This window comes from Pinus tabuliformis, chromosome 9 (assembly GCF_031772625.1).
Source record: "Pinus tabuliformis cultivar Carrire ecotype Pingquan chromosome 9, CPIR1, whole genome shotgun sequence".
NCBI classification, from domain to species: domain Eukaryota; kingdom Viridiplantae; phylum Streptophyta; class Pinopsida; order Pinales; family Pinaceae; genus Pinus; species Pinus tabuliformis.
Genome location: NC_142307.1, coordinates 1,119,789,985 through 1,119,811,231, shown reverse-complemented (window position 1 = coordinate 1,119,811,231; position 21,247 = coordinate 1,119,789,985). Strand labels below are relative to the sequence as shown.

The window sequence follows — 21,247 nt, the reverse complement described above, 5'->3', positions numbered from 1 at the left end:
AGGGCAGTAACAAAGCAACACAGATGCTTGGAGATTTTGCCCAATAGTTGTTTGACTCACTAGTTTTTTGCTTGCAACACTAATAGTCTTTTTTGTCTTCTCATGTTGATGTATGTCAAGGTCTAGCATAGCCAACCTATTTTTATAAGTTGTTAATCACAAGATGCTCTAATTAGACGAGATCTTAACAACCTCGAAACTCTAAGCTTATGTTGTGGGTCTAATTTCTCTTCAAATAAACCAACAACAAAAAAAACATAAGCTATATAATCTTCATTTAATATAATGCAAAATGCCTAAAAATTGCTACATACCAAAGTGGAAAGTGGAAAATGTAAAACAATTATCATATAAATTTAAACGCAATTAAAATAGGATAGAAGATAACCTTTGGAAATTAGTCTTTTAACTGTAATAAATGGTGAAAATAAAATTTGTCCCATTGACTCGACTCTAGTAGTCTATAAAATAGCGAGCAAATAAATTTTGATTTCCCAACGAATCTGGCGTTGCCCCAACATTCCTGGTCGATCGTTGACTGTGTCACAACATCAACCGTCTCCGTTGTGCCGGGCTAATAATTAAGCATTCTGAGTTCGGAACTTTTTTTCATCATAGCTTAACAACTAGGTAATTGGTGTTTGGCCCTCAACTTTACCAATTCACCCCTTATAAAAATATTCGCCACCTCTCGTACCATGCCTAGGTGTCAAACTCTGTGATGATGACAGACAAGCATAGAGAGGAGGGGGAAAACCGCGGTCCAGTCGGGTGCTCAAACTAAAACCGCTTTGAACGCACCAATAGCAGGACCAGTGGGGCAAATGGTTTTCTCTAAGGATATTTACCCAGGACACTAGGATTCCATAAAGTAATTTGGTCTCCTTATTCAATCTACCTTCTGCAAGTTTATTTTTGGTCGATGTCTGCTGCTTACTGATTGGCAATATTTGCAGAAATACACAAGCACAATGGCCTCCCTTGTACAGTCTCAGCTGATATTCAAGCAAACGGTAGCGCAGCGGTCATCACGTCCGTCCTTTGATGACCGATCGAGAATACATTTGAACCAGTCGAAAATAGACTTGACATCGAAATTTCTGTCGGGTGACAGATACTCTTCGCTACTGCACAGTAGGAGGAAGAAGACGGACTTCAGAAGTTTCAAGAAAAACCAACCTGGTTTTGCGGAATCGTATCTCAAAGTTCAGCTCGGAGATGCCGGATTCGTCCTGGAAGATGTTCCCCACCTTACAAACTTCTTACCAGACTTACCTGTGAGTCTGTCTTTCGTTTCAAAATTTTACTTCAACCTATAATCTTTGAGTAGTGAAAGTTGGATGCTATTAAGACCTGAAATTCGTGCTCATACCAATAATCAAAAGCAGAATAGTCTTCGTCTCGTCCAAATTATAAATTTATTTATGTCTCCCACATGCATAGCAAGAGAGCAATTCTGTGACCGATGTGGTTTACAGTGCATTATCGATATCAATTTTTTTGGCAATTTGAAAGCTTGCTTTGGGCTGCAAGTCTTATTGTCACAGCATCCTCCCTTATTAGGGCATTAACATGACTGGTGGTTTCAGTCTCATGTCTCTTGGGCTCTCTTTGCCTTGCCGTTGTTATCTATATGATGTCTACAATGCTATCTTACTGCAGTGGCATAACGTTGAGATTCAATTTCACATTAATACTCTGCTTCTCCTCTCCTGCCATCAGATCCCAGAATATCATAACCTAAATGTCAACTATCTTAATGGATTAATACAGCGGGAAATCTGCATGCCCATTCAGATCAGTCCTTAAAAATTCCAGCCAAACATGGCTCCAATACGTACTACAATCATCAAACACACACCTTTTAAAAATATGGTTAGCGAATGCACTTTTTCCGATATTTACAAAAGAAATAATTCCTATTATGTACAATCTCTCAGATTGTTGAATGTTATCAACTGTCACGGCCATAATATATTGGGTTATGTATATAATGTTGTGTAGACTTGTATGCGCGAGTAAACTCCAGTGCCATGGCTGATTTGTAGTTCAGTAAGCAAAATTATTCAAACGAAAAGGTGATGAAATTTGCTGGATCTGGAGGTTTCGAGCCGCAATTATGTGGTCTACGGAAAGGTGTGATAAATTCAATCAAACATCTTTCTGATTTTCTGTTTTTCCTGAGAGTTTGAGCTGGTGAAACTAAGGTCTCAAACATAAATCCATACTCGTTAGGTGCCCAAGTTCTCTCCTTGGGCTAGCATCTGCTCTGCACTAGCTATATGTGTGACAAGGGCACTGTCCTAGTGATCTGGGTCCTGTGCCAAATTGTCCTCTTTTCCGGGAGGGAAAACAGTAAAAGTTCATTACTTCACATCTTTGTGCCTTGAAGAGAGGGCAGGCCCTACATGCATGGGTCTCGAAGTATAGGGCTGATGGGCTAATTGGATAGATTACCTCATTTATGATTTTTTCCCATGGAAGTATTTTCCAACGATGTCTACGGGTTGGCACTTTTAAAATCTAGTCTTGGCCTATTCTGAAACATCTTAGTCTTAATATGCATAACAAACGATTTATGGTCTAAGAAAACTATTTGGGTGAATTAGATGTACTTGAAAATTCCAATATTCAACCAAGTTTCCAGGACAGGGGGATGCGGGAATGAGGAGATGCACAAGGGGATGTGTGGGAGCACCCCCAAGATTTAGCGAAATTCAGGGGGGATGTTGGGGTGTGTGTAATTTAAATTGAATAATGAAATACATTGATTCATACATATAGATGATTCAATGAAATAGAAGTAATAAAATATTGTATACATTGATTTAAATGTATCATTAGTTATTTTAGAATCTGATTAGTACTAAGCAAAATCATAAATACTGTAATGTTCCAAATTGAAATTTACAGCTAATAACAGACACATGAACTAGGCTATAGCAAATAAAATCATAAACACGCATGCACCATCAAAAACACCAAGAAGCTAGGCAAATAAGCTGAGCCATTTTATTAAATTATGAGCTGTAAGGAGTACATATAGCAAGGAACAAGTGCACCTGGGCTTGCATAAGCAAGCTGGAGCAAACCCAAGTGGAAGAATGACCCCAAGAGCTAGGAAACTTCAGCCCAATATCCTTTTGCGCAGACCCAGAAATTGGCAACTGCTGCTGCACTAGAAATGTTGAGAATGACCCTCTATGATGCCCGGAATCGCCTGAAAATGCAGCTGTAGCTTCTCCCAAAAATACTCATCCAAACCCAGAAAATAATTTGCTCCAAACCAACCACCTAAAAAACCCACAAAATGGTGCAATTATGTTAATTTTAGGTATGTTCTATGCTTAGAGCAATTTATTTCAATTTTCACAGTTAGCTCATTATCTTTTTAAGATTAGCAATCGCATCAACATAATAGTAAATTGCAGATAGAACATATACATAAATCGCAGAAGACAAGCCAAGACAAGAGGACACAAGATGTGGTGCTAGCCAGGGACAAACCCCAATGTGGGGAAACCCTTGATCAATTCTTCTTATATGTTCTTCAATAGTTCAGCAGAGAGAGAGATAGTATATTTACAATAGAACTCAACACTTTGACTTATCTAAATAAGAGCATAGATCATCCCTAAGAAGATGATACATGAGGTAGCTGAACTCAGTTGAAGACATGCTGCTTCAACTGATTCTCCATGGTGACTCCATCGCCTCGCTGCACCTATCATTGTGCTGCTCCTCATCATCATGCAACACCTCACTGTGCTGCACCATGCTGCACTCATCATCACTATGCTGCATCTCATCATGCTTCATCAATCATCACCGTACCCATCACTGTACTGCATCATGTACCATGGCTCCACCATGAACCATCGCTGCACCATGTACTTGCTGCACCAAGTATCATTGTTGTCCCAAGTACCATTGCTGCACCTTGCTGCACCATGGACTTGCTGCTGCCCCATTACTAGCACTGCCGGATCTGCACCTAATATGTCTTTTCCTCACCTCGGAATGTCATATAAATGGCTCCAACAGGCTGCAAGGAAAATTGATCCAAATCTAGTCACACACTGTGACCCAACACACTTCAGCACTGCTGTTCCAAGTCTGCTTTCACTGCTGTTTATACTGTGACTGGTTAGGGCACCTGGTCATGCTGCAACAGCCCTTACAAACCCATCTAACAGTCCACAAACAACCCTCAAAGACCATGGCACACCTTCATGGGACTCCACACTTAGTACGCTGCTGTTTGGGCATATACTAGCCCTTAATCCTCCCTACGCAGACCCTAACTGTGGTGCTATGGCCTGCGGCCTAGCACACAGTCCACCTGTAGCATACAACCAACACCATACAAGAATTTTGTCCACAAAACAGTGCCCAAACAGACCTGCGAGAGAGGTCTCCTAATTCTGTCTTCCCAACAAGCAACTAGGCCTTCCTTTCAGCAACTCGGTGCCCTGTTTAGCCCACAAAACAGTCCCTGATCTCCTCGCCGGCTTGGCCTCTTCTTGTTGAAACAAATAACCTCATTTGAGATAGCGTATGACCCTTCCCATGACTGCGTGTAGGGCACTTTGGAACAACACCATAGGACCTGCGTTTAGGCCTCTCCATATAGCGTCATATGCTGCCCTTTCTTGCACCCAAGACACCTCAATAGACCTGCGGCTAGGGCTTGAACAGACCTGCGGTTAGGGCTGGGCAGACCTGCGGTTAGGGCAGATTAGATCTGAGTGAGTAGGGCCTCCATCGTGTTATTTATCCATCCTAGGACTGCAGCTAGGCTCCTTTAGGCAGCATATAGAAGTAGGGTCTCCTCCCTTGAATTGCTGCTAGATCATCCTCCTTAGTATTGCGTTAGGGCTTGCTGCGTAGGACTGCATCTAGGGCTCCTTACCTTTTGCGTTTTAGGGCTTCCTCTCTTAGATTTCTCTTCCACTAAAACCCAGAACAAGTGGAGAGAAATCAAAAGTGAAGTGAGTGAGTAAATGACTCTCATGTCACCTCCTTTTATACTAAAACGTTGAGCACATGTGTGGGTTATTTGGTTGCTGGCTGACCTTGACGAATTGTCTTATAACACAAATAAATTCATAACTCCATGAATACTTATTGGAATTGGGTGATCTTTAGATCAATCCTACATCTGTCGATGAGAGGGATCCAAGAAAAATATCAGCTGCCATAAATAAGATGACCCACATGGAGTTTGGCCCTAGTTGCCAATTTTAACAAATTATTGGGTAAGTAATAAAAAACACTGCTGGACAAAAAGGGGATTTCTGGCCTGAATATTGCATAGAAAATTCTTCAAAATTAACCCTGGACTCCTCTCAACAAACCCACAAAAACCCTAAAAGGGTTTTGGCTAATTCCGACCTTCCAAAATTGTTCTATATTGGCACATGCCCTCCTAAACAAAGATTGCGTCCCCCAGTGATGAAATCTGTTGAAATCCTCCTTATTTATCCTCAATCTGCATGAGAATGATAAAGGAAGTTTTCCCGAATGTTGGGGAGAAGTCTCACATAAAATCTCGACACAAGATAGTTGAAATCAACTCCACAGAAATGCTGTCCAATGACCCCCCTACGCAGGCCCTAGGAAGATAAATGCGTTCCTCTCAAAAAGTCAGCAATCTCTAGCCCCAAAATTCTCCACAAAGCTTAGTCTTCCCCTGGAGTAGCTTCTCTAAATTTCTCTCGACAAACACCCCCTCGAAAATAGCTGAAATAAGTGGCACAAGTTCCTCTACTGCGTCCTCCTAGAGCACGAAATAGCTAAAGGGAATGGCTGAAAGATGCTCCCAAAATTCCACAAGCCTCCCTTCAACTGTAGCAACAAATTTACGTCCCTAGGGTGGCACTCGAAGTTCATCAAAAGAAGGGTGAGTTCTCCCCTTGGAGAACTCTGTGCTAAACAACACTTGTGACCCAACTAAACAGCTTGAGCAATGATTTGTAAATGTCAAATTGTCAAAGGTGCCAATTGCTGCCTTACTTTTCCTTGTGGGTCCCTCTAAATATTTCGACCTCCCTTCACTAGCAATTTGATTTTCTCCCAAGTGGTGCGTTTTCTTGTGGATGTGGCCCTCAGATTCCACTAGCAAAATAATTTGCTATTTGTCCCAAGTCCCAAATGCCAAAAATGTCTCCAATGCTCAAGTTACAAAATTGTGCTATGCTTAGCACCTCCCCAATAAACTCCATTAATTCCCTCAGATGAAAAATCAAAATTGGGGACATTATAGATACTAAGTGTGAAGACTGTAATAGTAAATTGAAATTACTCAAACTCAAAAATAGTAAAGTGATGAGTCAAAGACTTGGTCTAAAGTCATTAGTATCTTGATTCAAGACTCAAATGTTAAAACTAAAAATGAACAATTGATAATGAACCAATGTTATCAGAACCAAATTGGTGATTGAATTGGTTGACCCCAAAACTGGGAGTTGGAACAAAAAACCGGTCGACCAAAAAATACATAAATATTCAAATTTTGAAAAAAAACATAAATATTCATGTGCATCCATATGAATCCAAACTGTTATACACAAATGTGCAAAGTTTCTCATATATATAGAAAGTGTGGATATACCCAAAATAGCACCGAGTGCAATCCATATTTGAACCATAAATACATCAACATGCTCTATATGGCCTCTATAGTCCAAATAAATTCATGCTACAAACCTACATATCATCAAAATCATTGCATATATTGGGATTCCCATCATCGATATCACCCTCTAAACATTATAATAAGATAGAAAAAACTTAACATGTCAAGTCAAGATTTGTTCAAGTGATAGGTACAATTTTACTAGGGTCATGTTAGGGGAGTTCAACAATCAATGCCACCAACATGGAGGTGCATGTTAGGGGAGTTCAACAATCAATGCCACCAACATGGAGGTGCATAGAGGGCTTGGTGCCTAGCCCCTCTTGAGGGGGGGCTCCCACAAGCACCTCTTTTGGGGAAGCGTGTCCCCTACATTGGGGAAATGTTTCCCCTTGTGTTTCCCTAAAAGTTGGACACAAAGAAACATTTCCCCAGGCATCCCCCAGCGTGGGAAAGGTGGGGAGCACCCCCCCAGCTTGGGAGACCTGTCCCCATGGAACACTGAAAAATTCTCTGTGAGGAATACTGATCGCTGAACCTTTTTTTTTTCCTTTGGATCTTTTCTTTTGGTTGAAGTCACCAAACTGCTCATATTTTATGTTGCATTCCAGCAAATCCAGAAGTAACATTAATAGATTTGTCTGCAAGGCTGCAATCACCCGATTTGCTAATTATTGTTCATTATCTTGTAAATATGTTGGAGTTAAGTACAGCCGAATTGCAAAGAATATTCCTCTAGCCAACTGAGTTTTGGTTCATTGGTGAGATTGAAAATAGTAAGGCTGTCCACTGTGGTTCCAGTCTAGCTGTGCTCTGCCCAGTCTGCTTGGCTTGATTTATAAAGAGATAAGTCTATGTACAAGTTTCAAGTGATTTTGGTGGAGTACCTACACTGGTTCATTGGCGAGGTTGATAGAGAATTAAGTTGTCCACTGTGGTTCCATTGTAACTGTGGTCTGTTCCTCTTGCATGGAGTAAGTTTTAAAGGGACAAGGCTAGGTGCATGTTCTGGGCAATTTTGGTGAAATGGCTACCAGTCAGAGTTGGTACCTAAGTCTGTGCTTTCTGGTGCAGACCTTGGGTCATGTCTCTTGAAGTACTTACAAAAAGAAGATAATCCTTTTATGTGTATGATTTATATGTGTTGACAAGTATTTCCTTAAGGTGGATGGAATGAAGTATTTTTATGTCAACAAATCCACACAAGAGATAATGTATATGATAAGATATGGAAAAACATTAAAAAAGAAATCATTCCATCAAGTATATAACTTGGTATAAAAAAGTGAGGAGTGCCATAACCTCACTAGTACACTTTTGGTCTAAGAGGGACAATATCCTCAATCATTTATTATTGGATGATGAGCAAAACCACAGGGATTTGCTGACTTTGTCAGCCTATGTCAATCAACAATGTGGCCCAATTGAATTAAGGCTTTTCAAGACTAGAAATAAGGTTGTCCATGCCTGTACACCTTTTGTATCTTTCGTCCCAAAATATGAAATCATATTTAGGTTCTTATAGCTTACATTTTTGCATTCATCTCTTTCCATTCTACTGTCTTTTATATTTTTTATTCATTTGACATACACGATCCATCCCTAACTAGATTTCCAATGTTTAACAAACCAAATTGATTTTAAGTTTGAACAGCCCACCATGACCGGGTTGGATTGTTGTAGGATTGAAAGTTAACATCTATAGGTTGGATGAATGAACCTCATGAGAAGAAGTGGAAAAATTGTCATAAAAAATGATTATAGGATTTGATCAAGCCCAAGGTGGGATTGAACACCTCAGGTGTAAATAATTGTGGAATTGAGAAGATCCACATTTTTTTTTGCAGAAGTGTTAAGTGTGCAGTAATTCCAAAGCTAGCACAAAAAACAAGAAGAGAACAGATGTGCAAAATGATGCCATATTAGTGTATTATATAGTATGCACAGTTATGATAGAGAACTAACACAATACATTGCATAGTTTGTAGACAAATGGAATTATGAATGGAACGGTAACAAAATAGACAATTGCGACATAATTGAACTGAGAAAGAACTAGAGATAAAGGTTGTGGAAATTATAATTATTTGATTAAGTGTGAACAGTATTTGTGTAGGGTAAAAAATAGAACATTTCATAAAAATATGCAAAGAGAAGAGAAATGCTTGCTTAAGCCTGTATACTTGTTATTGTGGTCATGAAGTGAGTCAGAAAGTAGTGTTATGATTGTGAAGTGGCTCCATGTGTTATGGCCTTGTGGGAGAAGGCTAAGGGAGCTAGCCACACAAATACATGAAGAAGAGGAGAAAATATTTTAAGGTGCTATGTATTTTGCAAATGAGTTATGATTTAACATTATACACAGGTAAGATGATTATTGCTTCATGCAAGGCGTTCTCAGACTTTCGGTCTTGGGCATTGTGTCTAAGGTTGTTCCCTGTTTAGGTAAACAAAATTGGGCTGTCCAGGGAGTGTGCTGACCTGGTTGGAGTTGATCATTAGTTTGTGTGCAGCCTCACTGTTGACCTGATTTACTTTGATCACCTAATGTGTCTTCTATGCAGCCCCTCTTAATTGTAAGTTTTTGCTGAGAAGGCATGTTAAGCTGTCATTGATTTTTGTTGTAGATATTAGTGTTCGTGTGCATAGATGGTCTAATGTAGAGTAAGTGTTGGTGTGGAGATGGTTCTGCACAATTACATTTGGTCCTTGGCACAGTTATTGTTATGCTGCTTATGTTGAATGAGCAAATTTGCGTTGATGTAACTTGTAGGAGCTGTGCGTGGATCAGTTTTCTGCACCTGATGAGCAATGGTCCCCATTTCATTAAAAACTGAGTGAGAAGATTTTGGTGGTAGTCATCCAAATGTGCGGTAATTGGGATAAAATGTTTTTGCTTCTGTGTTTGGCTATGCCAATGCTTGAATTGTCATTGATTTCAAACTTATATGTGGTTGATGATCTTAGAGCCTTTGATAGAAGTCGAGACTATGGGGTTGGCAGGAACTTTCAGAACTCTATAACTACATCTTCATTGAACACCAAATGTTGAGGACACTTAGCACCAACTTTTGAAAACAAAAGGGAACATTGTACACAATCTTAAATGTTAACTAAAAAAATGCTATAGTAATTTTTTGTTAATTTTAGTTAACAATGGTATGTTCTATGCTTAGCACAATTACTTCAATGTCCTTTTAGCAGCCCAATGACAATTGCCAATTTAGTTTCCAATAGCAATCACATTAACCATAAATCACATTGACAGTAACTGTAGATAGAACATGAACAATAAAAACAGAAGACAAGCCAAGACAAGAGAACACCAAATTTGGTGAATGTCAGATAAAAACCCCAAGATGGGGAAAACCCTTTGATCAATTCTTCTTATTATTATATCAAATGTTCAGCAGAAAGAGAGAGTACAATAAAGTCAAAATTGACTTGCCAAATGATGATCAAAGTAGCCCTGTCAAATCTGAAATTTTCCTGCAGCAGTCAACAGCCCTAACCAGAAAGTCAACGTTGGTCAAAACAGCAGCAAACTGTCCTCAATGCAGCTCAGTCATACTCAGTCAAACTTGGCCTTCTAAGGTGGTCAAATTCAGCCCAAAACAGTCATGAAAACAATGGTCAAACTTGGTCAAAATCTGCTCTTGAATTCTGCGGTCAGCTCTGGTCAACATGCCCAAAATACCTCGATTTCTGTGCCAATAGATGCAACTCTCCAAAACCGAAATTTTGACCCAAAAATCGCAGTCAAACTTGGTCAATGCACCCCTGATCAACTCTGGTCAAACCTGCAACAGATTCCTGAAATTCGTCCTTCTTCATTGTCGCACCTTTGAGGAAAAGATATGCCCAATATGCTATATGAACCAAATAGATGAGGAGAGAGAAGAATATGTTGATTTGATGAAAATGTCAAATGCGGGTGGAGGTCTCTCTTATTTATACAAGTTGTTGAAGGTGAAAAGACATGTCTATTGGGCTTCATGAGCCTACATGATGATGTGGCCGACCTTGACAATTTGCACGTGTGAGCTTGACCTCAAAAACATATTTTTACTTATCCAAATTTGATGATCTTTAGGTTGATTTTGGTCCTCTCGAAAAGAGGAATTCAATGCAATAATCATCTCCATAAAATGAGCTGTCCAAAGTGGAATTTGGCCCTTGTTGCCAATGTTAACGCTCCCTCTCAACGAGGGAGAATTCCACCTGCCAATCCATCCATCATCATGCCATCCTATCGTCATGAATTGTCTTTGCGTCTCATCTCAACTTTGCTCAACATTGATGTAATAATGAAGAAGAATCAATTGAGAGTGAGTCACAAGACCTTGCCACTCTCCATTGATCGAAGTCAGTCGAGGGGTAGAACCCCAATCAGACTTGATCCCAGATTAAGTTGTTGAACACCATGCATCCTAAACATAGGGAGTAGGACAGTACACGATGCATCCATTTGTAGTGCTGTGGTCCCTATCCACTTTCCCCAACTCATTGGTCAGATGAGAGGTACTTCCCATGAGTCCCAGACTACATGGGTAGGATGTATCCTAAGGCATCCACATGAGGAGGTGAACCACTATCTTGCTCATATGCCATAAGAGAAGGTGAACCACTATCTTGCTCATATGCCATAAGAGAAGGTGAACCATTCATCCTATGCATATGTCATCAATCGTAGGGGAAGGTGAACTGCTCACCCTACACACGTGTCATCAATTGTAGGGGAAGGTGAACCACTCACCTTACACACATGTCAACCATCATGGGGTATGATAGGGGAAGGTGAATCACTCACCCTATACACAACGCACCTATAGAGGAAGGTGAACCACTCACCCTATGGTCGCTCATAGCTCCAAGAAGTACCCCAAGCCCCTAGGAGCTCCTAGAGTTCAATGTCCAACTCAAGCGGGACCCTCATGTGAGGGTCCTTACACTACTACAAGTCTCTCTCGGAAGGCTAAGAATTTGACCTTCCCAAGCGCTTTGTGAGAATGTCAACAATCTGCTCATCAATCTTGATGTGTTGGAGCCTTATTGCTCCCCATTGTACCATATCCCGGATAAAATGTTACCTGATGTCAATATGCTTGGAGTGGTCGTGGAACACGAGATTCTCTGAAAGGTGAATCCCACTTTGGTTGTCGTAATAGATCACGGTGGTATCCAACACGTGATCAAATAGCTCACTGAAGAGCTTCTGTAAGCAGACAATTTCATAATAGCCCATACTAGCAGCAATATATTTAGCTTCGACGATGCTTAAAGCAATCGATGTCTACCTCCTGCTCATCCAAGAAATTGAAGTAGATCTCAATGAGAAGCAACATCTTGACATGCTCTCTGTATCCACCACATTGGCAGCCTAGTCAACATCAGAATATCCATGTAGCCTCAAATTCCCAACAGTGTATTTCAACCCATAGTTGGTTGTGCCACGAAGATATCTCAAGAGATTCTTGACAACAATCCAATGTATGTGATGAGGCTCAACCATAAATTGACTCAAAGTATTTATAGCGAAACATATGTTCGAATGGACTTTTATTAAGAACATCAGGGCCCCCACAAGTTGTTGATACTCGGAAGGGTTTGCCAATTTGGGCCAACAACACTTGAAGTTGAGTTCCATTGGAGTAGACACAAACTTGCAATCCACCATCTCAGATCTCTCTAGTAGCTTCACAATGTATTTTCCTTGAGAAAGGAAAATCTCACTTGACTTTTGGCAGACCTCCAGGCCTAAGAAGTAATGCATCAATCCTAGGTCCTTCATTTTGAACTCGGAAGTCAACTCCCTCTTACATTGGTAAATGAGAGGGTCTGCACCAGTTAGAAAGAAATCATCAACATAAAGGACCAAAATGAGAGGCATGTCCTTTTCAACCTTGAAGTGTAGGTTAGGATCAACATAACTCCTTGTAAATCCCAATTTCATAAGATAACTGTCAATTGTCTCATACCAAGCCCTAGGGTTTTGCTTGGACCCATAGAGGGCTTTCTTCAACCTGCATGCATGTGTCTTTTGATCTTGTACTTCGAACCCTTGAGGTTGTTCCAAGTAGACTTCCTCCTTAAGCGAGCCATGTAAGAAAGCAGTCTTGACGTCCATTTGATGTAGGCTCCATCCTTGGTTGGCAGCTAGAGCAATAATAGATCGAATAATGGTATATCGGGCAACTGGTGCAAATATCTTGTCATGGTCAGCTTGTTAATTTTAGGTATGTTCTATGCTTAGAGCAATTTATTTCAATTTTTACAGTTAGCTCCATATCTTTTCCAGTTTAGCAATCACATCAGCATTAAAGTAAACTGCAGATAGAACATAAACGTAAATCGCAGAAGACAAGCCAAGACAAGAAGACACAAGATGTGGCGCTAGCCAGGGACAAACCCCAATGTGGGGAAACCCTTGATCAATTCTTCTTATATGCCCTTCAATAGTTCAACAGAGAGAGAGAGAGAGAGAGATTGTACATTTACAACAGAAGTCAACATTTTGACTTATCTAGATAAGAGCATAGATCATCTCTAAGAAGATGATACATGAGATTAGTTGAAGACATGCTGCTTCAACTAATTCTCCAAGGTGACTCCTTCACCTATCGTTGTGCTGCATTTTGTCATCATGCTGCACCTCACCACGCTGCACCCATCATCACTATGCTGCATCTCATCACGCTTCATTAATCATGACTGTACCCATCACTATACTGCATTATGTGCCATTGCTGCACCATGTTGCCATCTTGACCTATGTGTTGGCTGCACCTTGTTTGCTTGTTGTCCCTTGCTTGTTCGTTGTCCCTAGCATGCTTGTTGTCCTTAGCATGCTTGTTGTTGCATGCTAGTTGTCCTTTGCATGCTAGCTGTAACATTGCATGCTTGGTGTATTTGCTGCTAAGTACCATACAACTGTCCCAATGTTAGTTAGTTGTCCCTTGCATGCTGCTCTCCTTCGGAGACAAATTCTCCGGCTGTTTCGGCAGTCCCGACAGTTCCAGCTTTTCCGGCATTTCCAGCATTTCCGGCTTTTCTGGCAGTTTCAGCTTTTCCAGCATTTTTGGCTTTTCCGGCAATTTCGGCTTTTTCGGCTTTTCCGATAGTTCTGTCTTTTCCGGCAGTTCCGACATTTCTGGCATTTTCGGCATTTCCGGCGTTTCCGACATTTCCGGCAGTTCCGACATTTCTGGCATTTTCGGCATTTCCGGCATTTCCGGCTTTTTCGACATTTCCAGCTTTCCTACATTTCCGGCAGTTCCGGCTTTTCTGGCAGTTCCATCTTTTTCGGCAGTTCCGACTTTTCCGGCAGTTCCGGAAGTTCCGACTTCTTCGGCAATTCCGACTTTTCTAGCTTTTCTGGTAGTTCCGACGTTTCCAGCAGTTTCGGCTTTTCTGGCATTTCCGGCTATCTACCCTCTGGATCAAGGCAACGTTATTCCTTAGGATCTCTCCTCCTACTAAGACCCAAAGACAAGTAGAGAGAGGAAGAGATCCCAAGTGTGTTGAAATGACTTGAAGGCCACCTCTATTTATACTAAAACGTTGAGCACATGTGGGGTTTATTTTGGTTGCTGGCCGACCTTGACGAATTGTCTTATAACACAAATAAATTCATAACTCCATGAATACTTATCAGAATCGAATGATCTTTAGATCAATCCTACACCTCTCGATGAGAGGGATCCAAGAAAAATATCAGCTGCCATAAATAAGATGACCCACATGGAGTTTGGCCCTAGTTTCCAATTTTAACACAGCTCCATTTTGAGAGAAGCCTCGAGCAACGAACCCGACCTTACATTTTTCAGCACTCCCATCAACTCCATTATCAATTTTGTAAAGCCATTTTGAGGTAACCACAAACTTGTCCTTAGGTCTAGGCACCACGTCCCATACATCATTCTTCATGATCGATTCATATTCCTCATTCATTGCATCCTTCTAGACTTGGTGTTTTACGGCTTCCTCGAAAGTGCATGGTTCAACTTGAACAATAATACTCATAGCAACCAAATAACCTTGATACCTGTTCGACTTCTTACTTTCACGAAATGTTCCTCTTGGAGCAATATGTTTTTCAGCATCTTCGAGAGTATCTTTGAGCCATAGTGGACATTTCCTTGAGGTAGAGGAATCACCAGGAGGTGGATCAATAGGATCCATCGGGCCATCAATATCGGGCATAGGCTCATATGTCGGACGTTCATCCTGTTTTTCCGCAACATCATTATTGTCCTTCCTTGGGATAGGAGATCTCTGGCTTTCCCAAGGGCAGTGTCTTCATCGAAGGTGACATCACGACTTACTTCCACATCTTTTTGACCAGGCACATAGATTCTATATGCCTTTGAATTTTCACTGTAGTCGACGAATATTCCTATCTTCCCAGAAGCTTCCAACTTATTCTTTTTCTCCGTGACACATGAAAATACATGGGACAACCAAATATTCTAAAATGAGAAACATTAGGTTTCTTATCAATGAAAACTTCCTCGACTGTCTTGAAATCCAATGCTTGATGAGGGCTCCTATTTTGAACATATACAGTAGTGTTGGCAACTTCTCCCCATAAGAACTTCGGCAGACCCTGATCATGGAGCATGGCATGAGTAGCTTCCATGATTGTTCGATTCTTCCTTTCAACAACACCATTTTGTTCAAGAGTGTATGGAACAATTGTCTGCCTCTTAATGCCAACCTCTCTGCATAAGTCATTGAATTCATTTGATTCATATTTGATTCCATTGTCGGTCCTCCATATCTTGATCTTCCTCCCTGCTTGATTTTCCACCAATGCTTTGAAAGAATGGAACCATTTGAACACTTCATTCTTTCTCTTCAAGAAATAGATCCATGTTTTGCGAGAGTAGTCATCCACGAAGATTGCATAATATAAGTATCCTCCCAATGATGTTATGGGCAACATACCAGACAGGTCAAAATGGACCAATTGAAGAATATCGATTGTGTGGCTCTCACTAGAAGGGAATGGTCCCTTTGTATGTTTCCTAGCTGCACAACCGTGACAAACACCTTCATGGTTCATGTTAAACTCGGGCATACAGTGACCATATTCCTTACCCTAGTTAAAGCTTTGTGATGAAGGTGGGAAAATCTCTGGTGTCATAGTTCACATTGAAGAGAAGTATCACTTGCCAAAGCTCCCAAAGGACTTCCTCCAACTTGATAGAGACCATCAACCCTAAATCCAAGAGTAATTGCAGCTTTAGGGTTTTTTTGCCAAATACGTACCTTTCCATCAATGAATGCTACCTTGAAGCCTTTATCTTCCATAGCAAAAATAAACACCAGGTTCTTCTTCAAATCGGGCACATACAACACTTATTGTAGATTTATGGTTTGACCTTGATTCAAGTAAAGAGTCACAATACCTATCCCTTTCACGGGGTAGGCGACGTTATCTCCAAGTATGATTTTTAGATTAGTTTTCTTTTCAACCAAATTTGAGAGGGCCTCTTTGTATCCAGTGACGTGCCTTGAGGCTCTACTATCAATCAACCAATTATCCAATGTATCCGAAGGAGAGGCTTTAGATAGAGCAGAAATAAGATAAAATCTTGTTTTTCTACAACATTATTTTCATCATACCTAGCATTTCTTGTTCTCTTAGGAGGTCAACCATTTCCATTTCGAGTAGCGAGAGCATTCCTCTTTCCTTTGATGTTGAACCTGTTGTTCCTTTGATTGTCATTGCCTTTGAAGTTGATGTTGTCATCATCCCTTGGAGTATTCTTCTTGTGAGGACAGTGTCTAGCATAGTGGCCGAACTTGTTGCAATTGTAGCACCTTCCTTTTCTTCCTTACTTGAATCCCTTCTTGAATCCTTGACCCTGTCTCCTTTGAACAACATTATTCTTCCTTTTTGCATGAGTGAAGAAGGCTGTAGGTTCATTTCCATTGGAGGGCTTATCTCTCTCCGACATCCTAGTCTCCTCTTGAGTGCATCTAGCCAATAACTCATCGAAACCAGATATCCTGTCATTGTTGAGAATGGTAGTGACAAATACATCCCATGGTCTTGGAAGACCTCCAAGAGCAATGAGAGTGAGTTCCTTGTCAGAAATAACTTCTCTAATGGATAGCAAGTCATTTTTGATCTGAGTTATTCTCATGAAGTAGGATTGGATAGATTCCCCTTTATTCATTTCATTATCCTTCAACTTGTTTTTGAGAAAGAGGATTTGATTTGCATTGTTCACTTTGAACATTCCAACCAACTTATCATATATTTCCTTAGAAGTTCTCCTCTTGAGTGCATCTAGCCAATTACTCATCGAAATCAGATATCCTGTCATTGTTGAGAATGGTAGTGACAAATACATTCCATGGTCTTGGAAGACCTCCAAGAGCAATGAGAGTGAGCTCCCTGTCAGAAATAGCTTCTCCAATAGATAACAAGTCATTCTTGATTTGAGTTATTCTCATGAAGTAGGATTGGATATATTCCCCTTTATTCATTTCAATATCCTTCAACTTGTTTTTGAGAAAGAGGATTTGATTTGCATTGTTCACTTTGAACATTCCAACCAACTTCTCATATATTTCCTTAGAAGTTCTCAAATCAGAAATATAGGCAACCAAATGCTTTGAATGGAGTCAATCAAAATTGTCTTTGCTCTGACTTTAACTTTTCTATACTTTGGTCTTAGCAACAACCGGTGCATTTGAAGGAGGCTGCACCACTTTTCCCTGCACTTAGTTCAATACTTCATGCTCTTCCAAAGTCAAGACCAAAGTCTTCTTCCATGCATGATAGTCAAATTTGTCATTGAGCTTGTCCTCAGTCTTGAAGTAAGATGTAGATGCCATGGAGACTTCTTTAATAGTCTTGTTCAACAGATCTCTTAGTGATTACTTTTCTGTCTCTCTTGCTTGGGCTTTGTCTTCACTTGGGCTCTGATACCATGTTAATTTTAGTTAACAATGGTATGTTCTATGCTTAGCTCAATTACTTCAATGTCCTTTTAGCAACCCAATGAAAATTTCCAATTTAGTTTCCAATATAAATCACATTAACCATAAATCACATTGACAATGACTGTGATAAAACATGAACAAAAAAAAGCAGAAGACAAGTGAATACTAGATTTGGCAAATGCTAGGGAAAAACCCTTTGCTCAATTCTTCTTTTTATTATATCAAATGTTCGAGAGAGAGAGAGACTACAATAAAGTCAAAATTGACTTGCCAAATGATGATCAAAGTGGCCCTATTGAATCTGAAATTTTCCTGCAACAGTCAACAACCCTAACCAGAAAGTCAACACTGGTCAAAACAACAACAAACTATCCTCAATGCAGCTCGGTCATGCCCAGTCAAACTCGACCTTCTAAGGTGGTAAAATTCAGCCCAAAACAGTCATGAAAACATTGATCGAACTTGGTCAAAATCTGCGCTTGAAGTCTGCAGTCAACCCTGCGGTCAGCTTTAGTCAACATGCCCAAAATACCTCAGTTCCTGTGCCAATAGATGTAGCTCTCCAAAACCGAAATTTTGACCCAAAAATTGCAGTCAAACTTGGTCAACGTGCCCTTGGTCAACATTGGTCAAACTTGCAACAAATTCCTGAAATTTGTCCCTGTAATTTTTCTTGAAATTCATCCTTCTTCACTGCCACACATGTGAGGAAAAGAGATGCCCAATAAGTTGTACGAACCAATCAGATGAGGAGAGAGAAGAATATGTTGATTTGATGAAGTGCCAAATGAGGGTGGAGGTCTCTCTTATTTATACAAGTCGTTGAGGGTCAAAAGACATGTCTGTTGGGCTTCATGAGCCTACATGATGATGTGGTTGACCTTGACAATTTGCACGTGTGGGCTTGACCTCAAAACAATATTTTTTCTTATCCAAATTTGATCATCTTTAGGTCGATTTTTGTCCTCTCGAAAAGAGGAATTCAATGCAATAATCATCTCCATCGGATGAACTGTCCAAAGTGGAATTTGGCCCTAGTTGTCAATTTTAACATTTTTTCATTGATCTTCTTGCTAACATAATCTTAATCACTATCTTATCCATGGTCAAGCATTTGTCTAGTGCATATATATAAATTAACCTTAACTCATCAAAAGCACGAGTAGGAAAGTGGATACCATCACATCGGAGATGTAGATTTATAGTGGGATGATTTGGGTTGGATTGAGAATTAAATGGAAGAATACAATATTTGCAAATGAACATGATATATAGTATTGAAAGAAAATATCATTAAAAATCAAATTTTATTAAAGAATCAAATGGTGAAAAGCACTACAATGTACATAGCAATATATAGGGTCTTGAATGGTTGTAGCTTATTTCTAAGAAGAGACGTGACAACTAGATTCATTTGCAAAAATACCATTACTAGAGGTTGAAACCATATTTTGTACCTAACCCTAGCATGAAGTTAGGGTTGAGCAAGAATGTTGAGTTTAATGAATCCAAGCCATCCAAAATAGGGAGCCTTGCTAGGATCATAACTTTTTGCTCGAGGTTTCATTTTGGTTGTTCTTTAACTTATTGGAAAGAAAATTAACAAATTGAGTTGATTCCTTGGGTGTTGGGTTTAAAAATTGCAAAAAATGCATGAGAAGGTCTTGAAAAATGCATTGGAAAATCATGAGATGAAAATTGACTGTATTATGACTTTTTATGAGATGGTTCTAGATGGCTGCTTGGAGAAGTTCATCCCCCTTGAGTAGCAATTCATTGCATCAAGTTTTTGTACAAGATGGGGGAATTTCTGCTAGATCTCATTCATGGGGAACCACTTGCCTTGGCGAAGAAGCTACCCTACTTTGACAACCTCCAAATGGGCAAAGCTCCAAGAGAATGATATTTTACTTGAAAGACATTACACTAGTGCTCTTTCCATTAAGAAATGTTGCTACATAGCAGGCATTATTCCATAAAGATGGCCCTTTTACATTGATTAACCACATATTAACTACCTAGTGGTCCTTGTTCAAATAGGATGTCCTCGTACGGTAATTGGCTAACTCCTAAGAACTCCCAAATAGGGAGGTTAGGGTAGGATCCTATAGCGCTGGTCTTGAACTAGGGACCTTAATTTATCTGCAATGACTTTTTAATGATGGTAACTCACAACACTCATCTTCATGCTAACACAAACTCTACTTGCTGACTTTTGACTTCTTAAAGTCCTTAATTTTCATATGATTTCTTGTCTTGCAAGAAAAGTTAGATTTTATTTTTAGTTTGCTTTGAATTGATTTTTAGTTACTTGAAACTTATATCCTTATTTCTGATTTGATGGAGAGGAGGTCCTCAATATAGGCCATGCATGCAATTTCTTGCCTTCCAAGTGAAGTCAAACTTGATCGCCTGTCTTGATGAATAAGCGACCTCTAATTGTCTCTTATCTACATGTGTTAACAAACATGTGCTTAGTTGTCATCCATAAGAAAATTCAAACCTTATCCACAATTTGTTCTTTGTACCTTTGCTTATTCAGCAAGCAACCTTTACATGCCCATCTTTATCCACATACATGGGCTAAAACTTACCTCAATGAAGAAGCTAAATCCTATCTCACCACTAATAATGTTGTCACATCTTTTTCCATGATACCACATCTCACCACATGTTCTGGAAATCCTATTGTTATTTCCTTCATTGTGAGAAACACCTTTTCATCTTTCAAAGAAGACGAGAATTGTGTCTCGCCCTTCGATGCTCTCCCAAAATGCTTGGCATATCTTTTCCCTCAACTTTTGAGTCTACCTGACCTTGATCACCAATGCATATTCACCTATAGGATTGCCCTTTATGATATTCCCTAGTAGTCCCAAATCCTTGTCACCTACCCCCCATATTCTTGCCACATTTTCTAGGACAAATATCCAATGGGTGATCTAGGAGATAAAATACCAGTAGAGCAATAAATGAGGACTGTTTTCTAGTTTTTTTTTGAACATGGCATTAATTTGGTAGTTTGCTATATTGTTGATCTTATTAACCATATTCTTTTCTTGGTGTTCCTACTAGCAAGGTCCCACCATGCTATCCTCTTGATCCACATATTGGGCTTCAGTGTTGATTTGAATGTTAATTTGGCAGCTTAGGGATAAATTTCCTCCTTTGGACAGCCTTCCTCATCAAGAAAGACCCCTCCTAGCCCTTGGAAGAATTTAATTTGGTTAACGAAAAATGTGTTTTTGAAGAGGAAACCCATATATGCACAAAATTACAGGTCGAATTTAAAGAGAAATTGGGCACCCTTGGAAGAATATAAATAATTCAACCTCATTTGGATATCATCAACAATCATTTTCTTCTCTCTCTTCTTTGGATTGGTTCGTACAGGGCTGCGATTAGTTCATACAGGTCTAAAATTGCAGGGTCTGAGCTCGCACATGTGAAAATAAGTTTTTGTCTGGAGTTGCAGGGTTGGTTCGTGAAAATCTTGGCTATAGCCGCTTGCTTGATAGGGTGCTTCCTACGACTGGAGAGCTTCAACCGCACTCACTGTCAATGGGTCTATGTGGCTGTGATCTTGACCTAAATTCTGTTGACTATTGATTGTAGATTTCAAAGATTTTGACTTTGGTCTGATTTGTCTATTGG

General features: G+C 39.9%; 1 protein-coding gene across 1 annotated transcript in view; it reads left to right on the top strand.

Annotated features, from left to right (window-relative positions):
- The first annotated feature begins 699 nt into the window (after positions 1 to 699).
- LOC149152584 (ATP-dependent 6-phosphofructokinase 6-like) overlaps positions 700 to 21,247 on the top strand; it is a 269,302-nt gene continuing 248,754 nt past the window's right edge. Inside the window, exons 1-2 of the mRNA XM_089441164.1 lie at positions 700 to 871; positions 957 to 1,277. Of these exons, the coding sequence (XP_089297290.1) occupies positions 972 to 1,277 (306 nt within the window). The 5' untranslated portion in view covers positions 700 to 871; positions 957 to 971. The remainder of the gene's footprint in view (positions 872 to 956; positions 1,278 to 21,247) is intronic.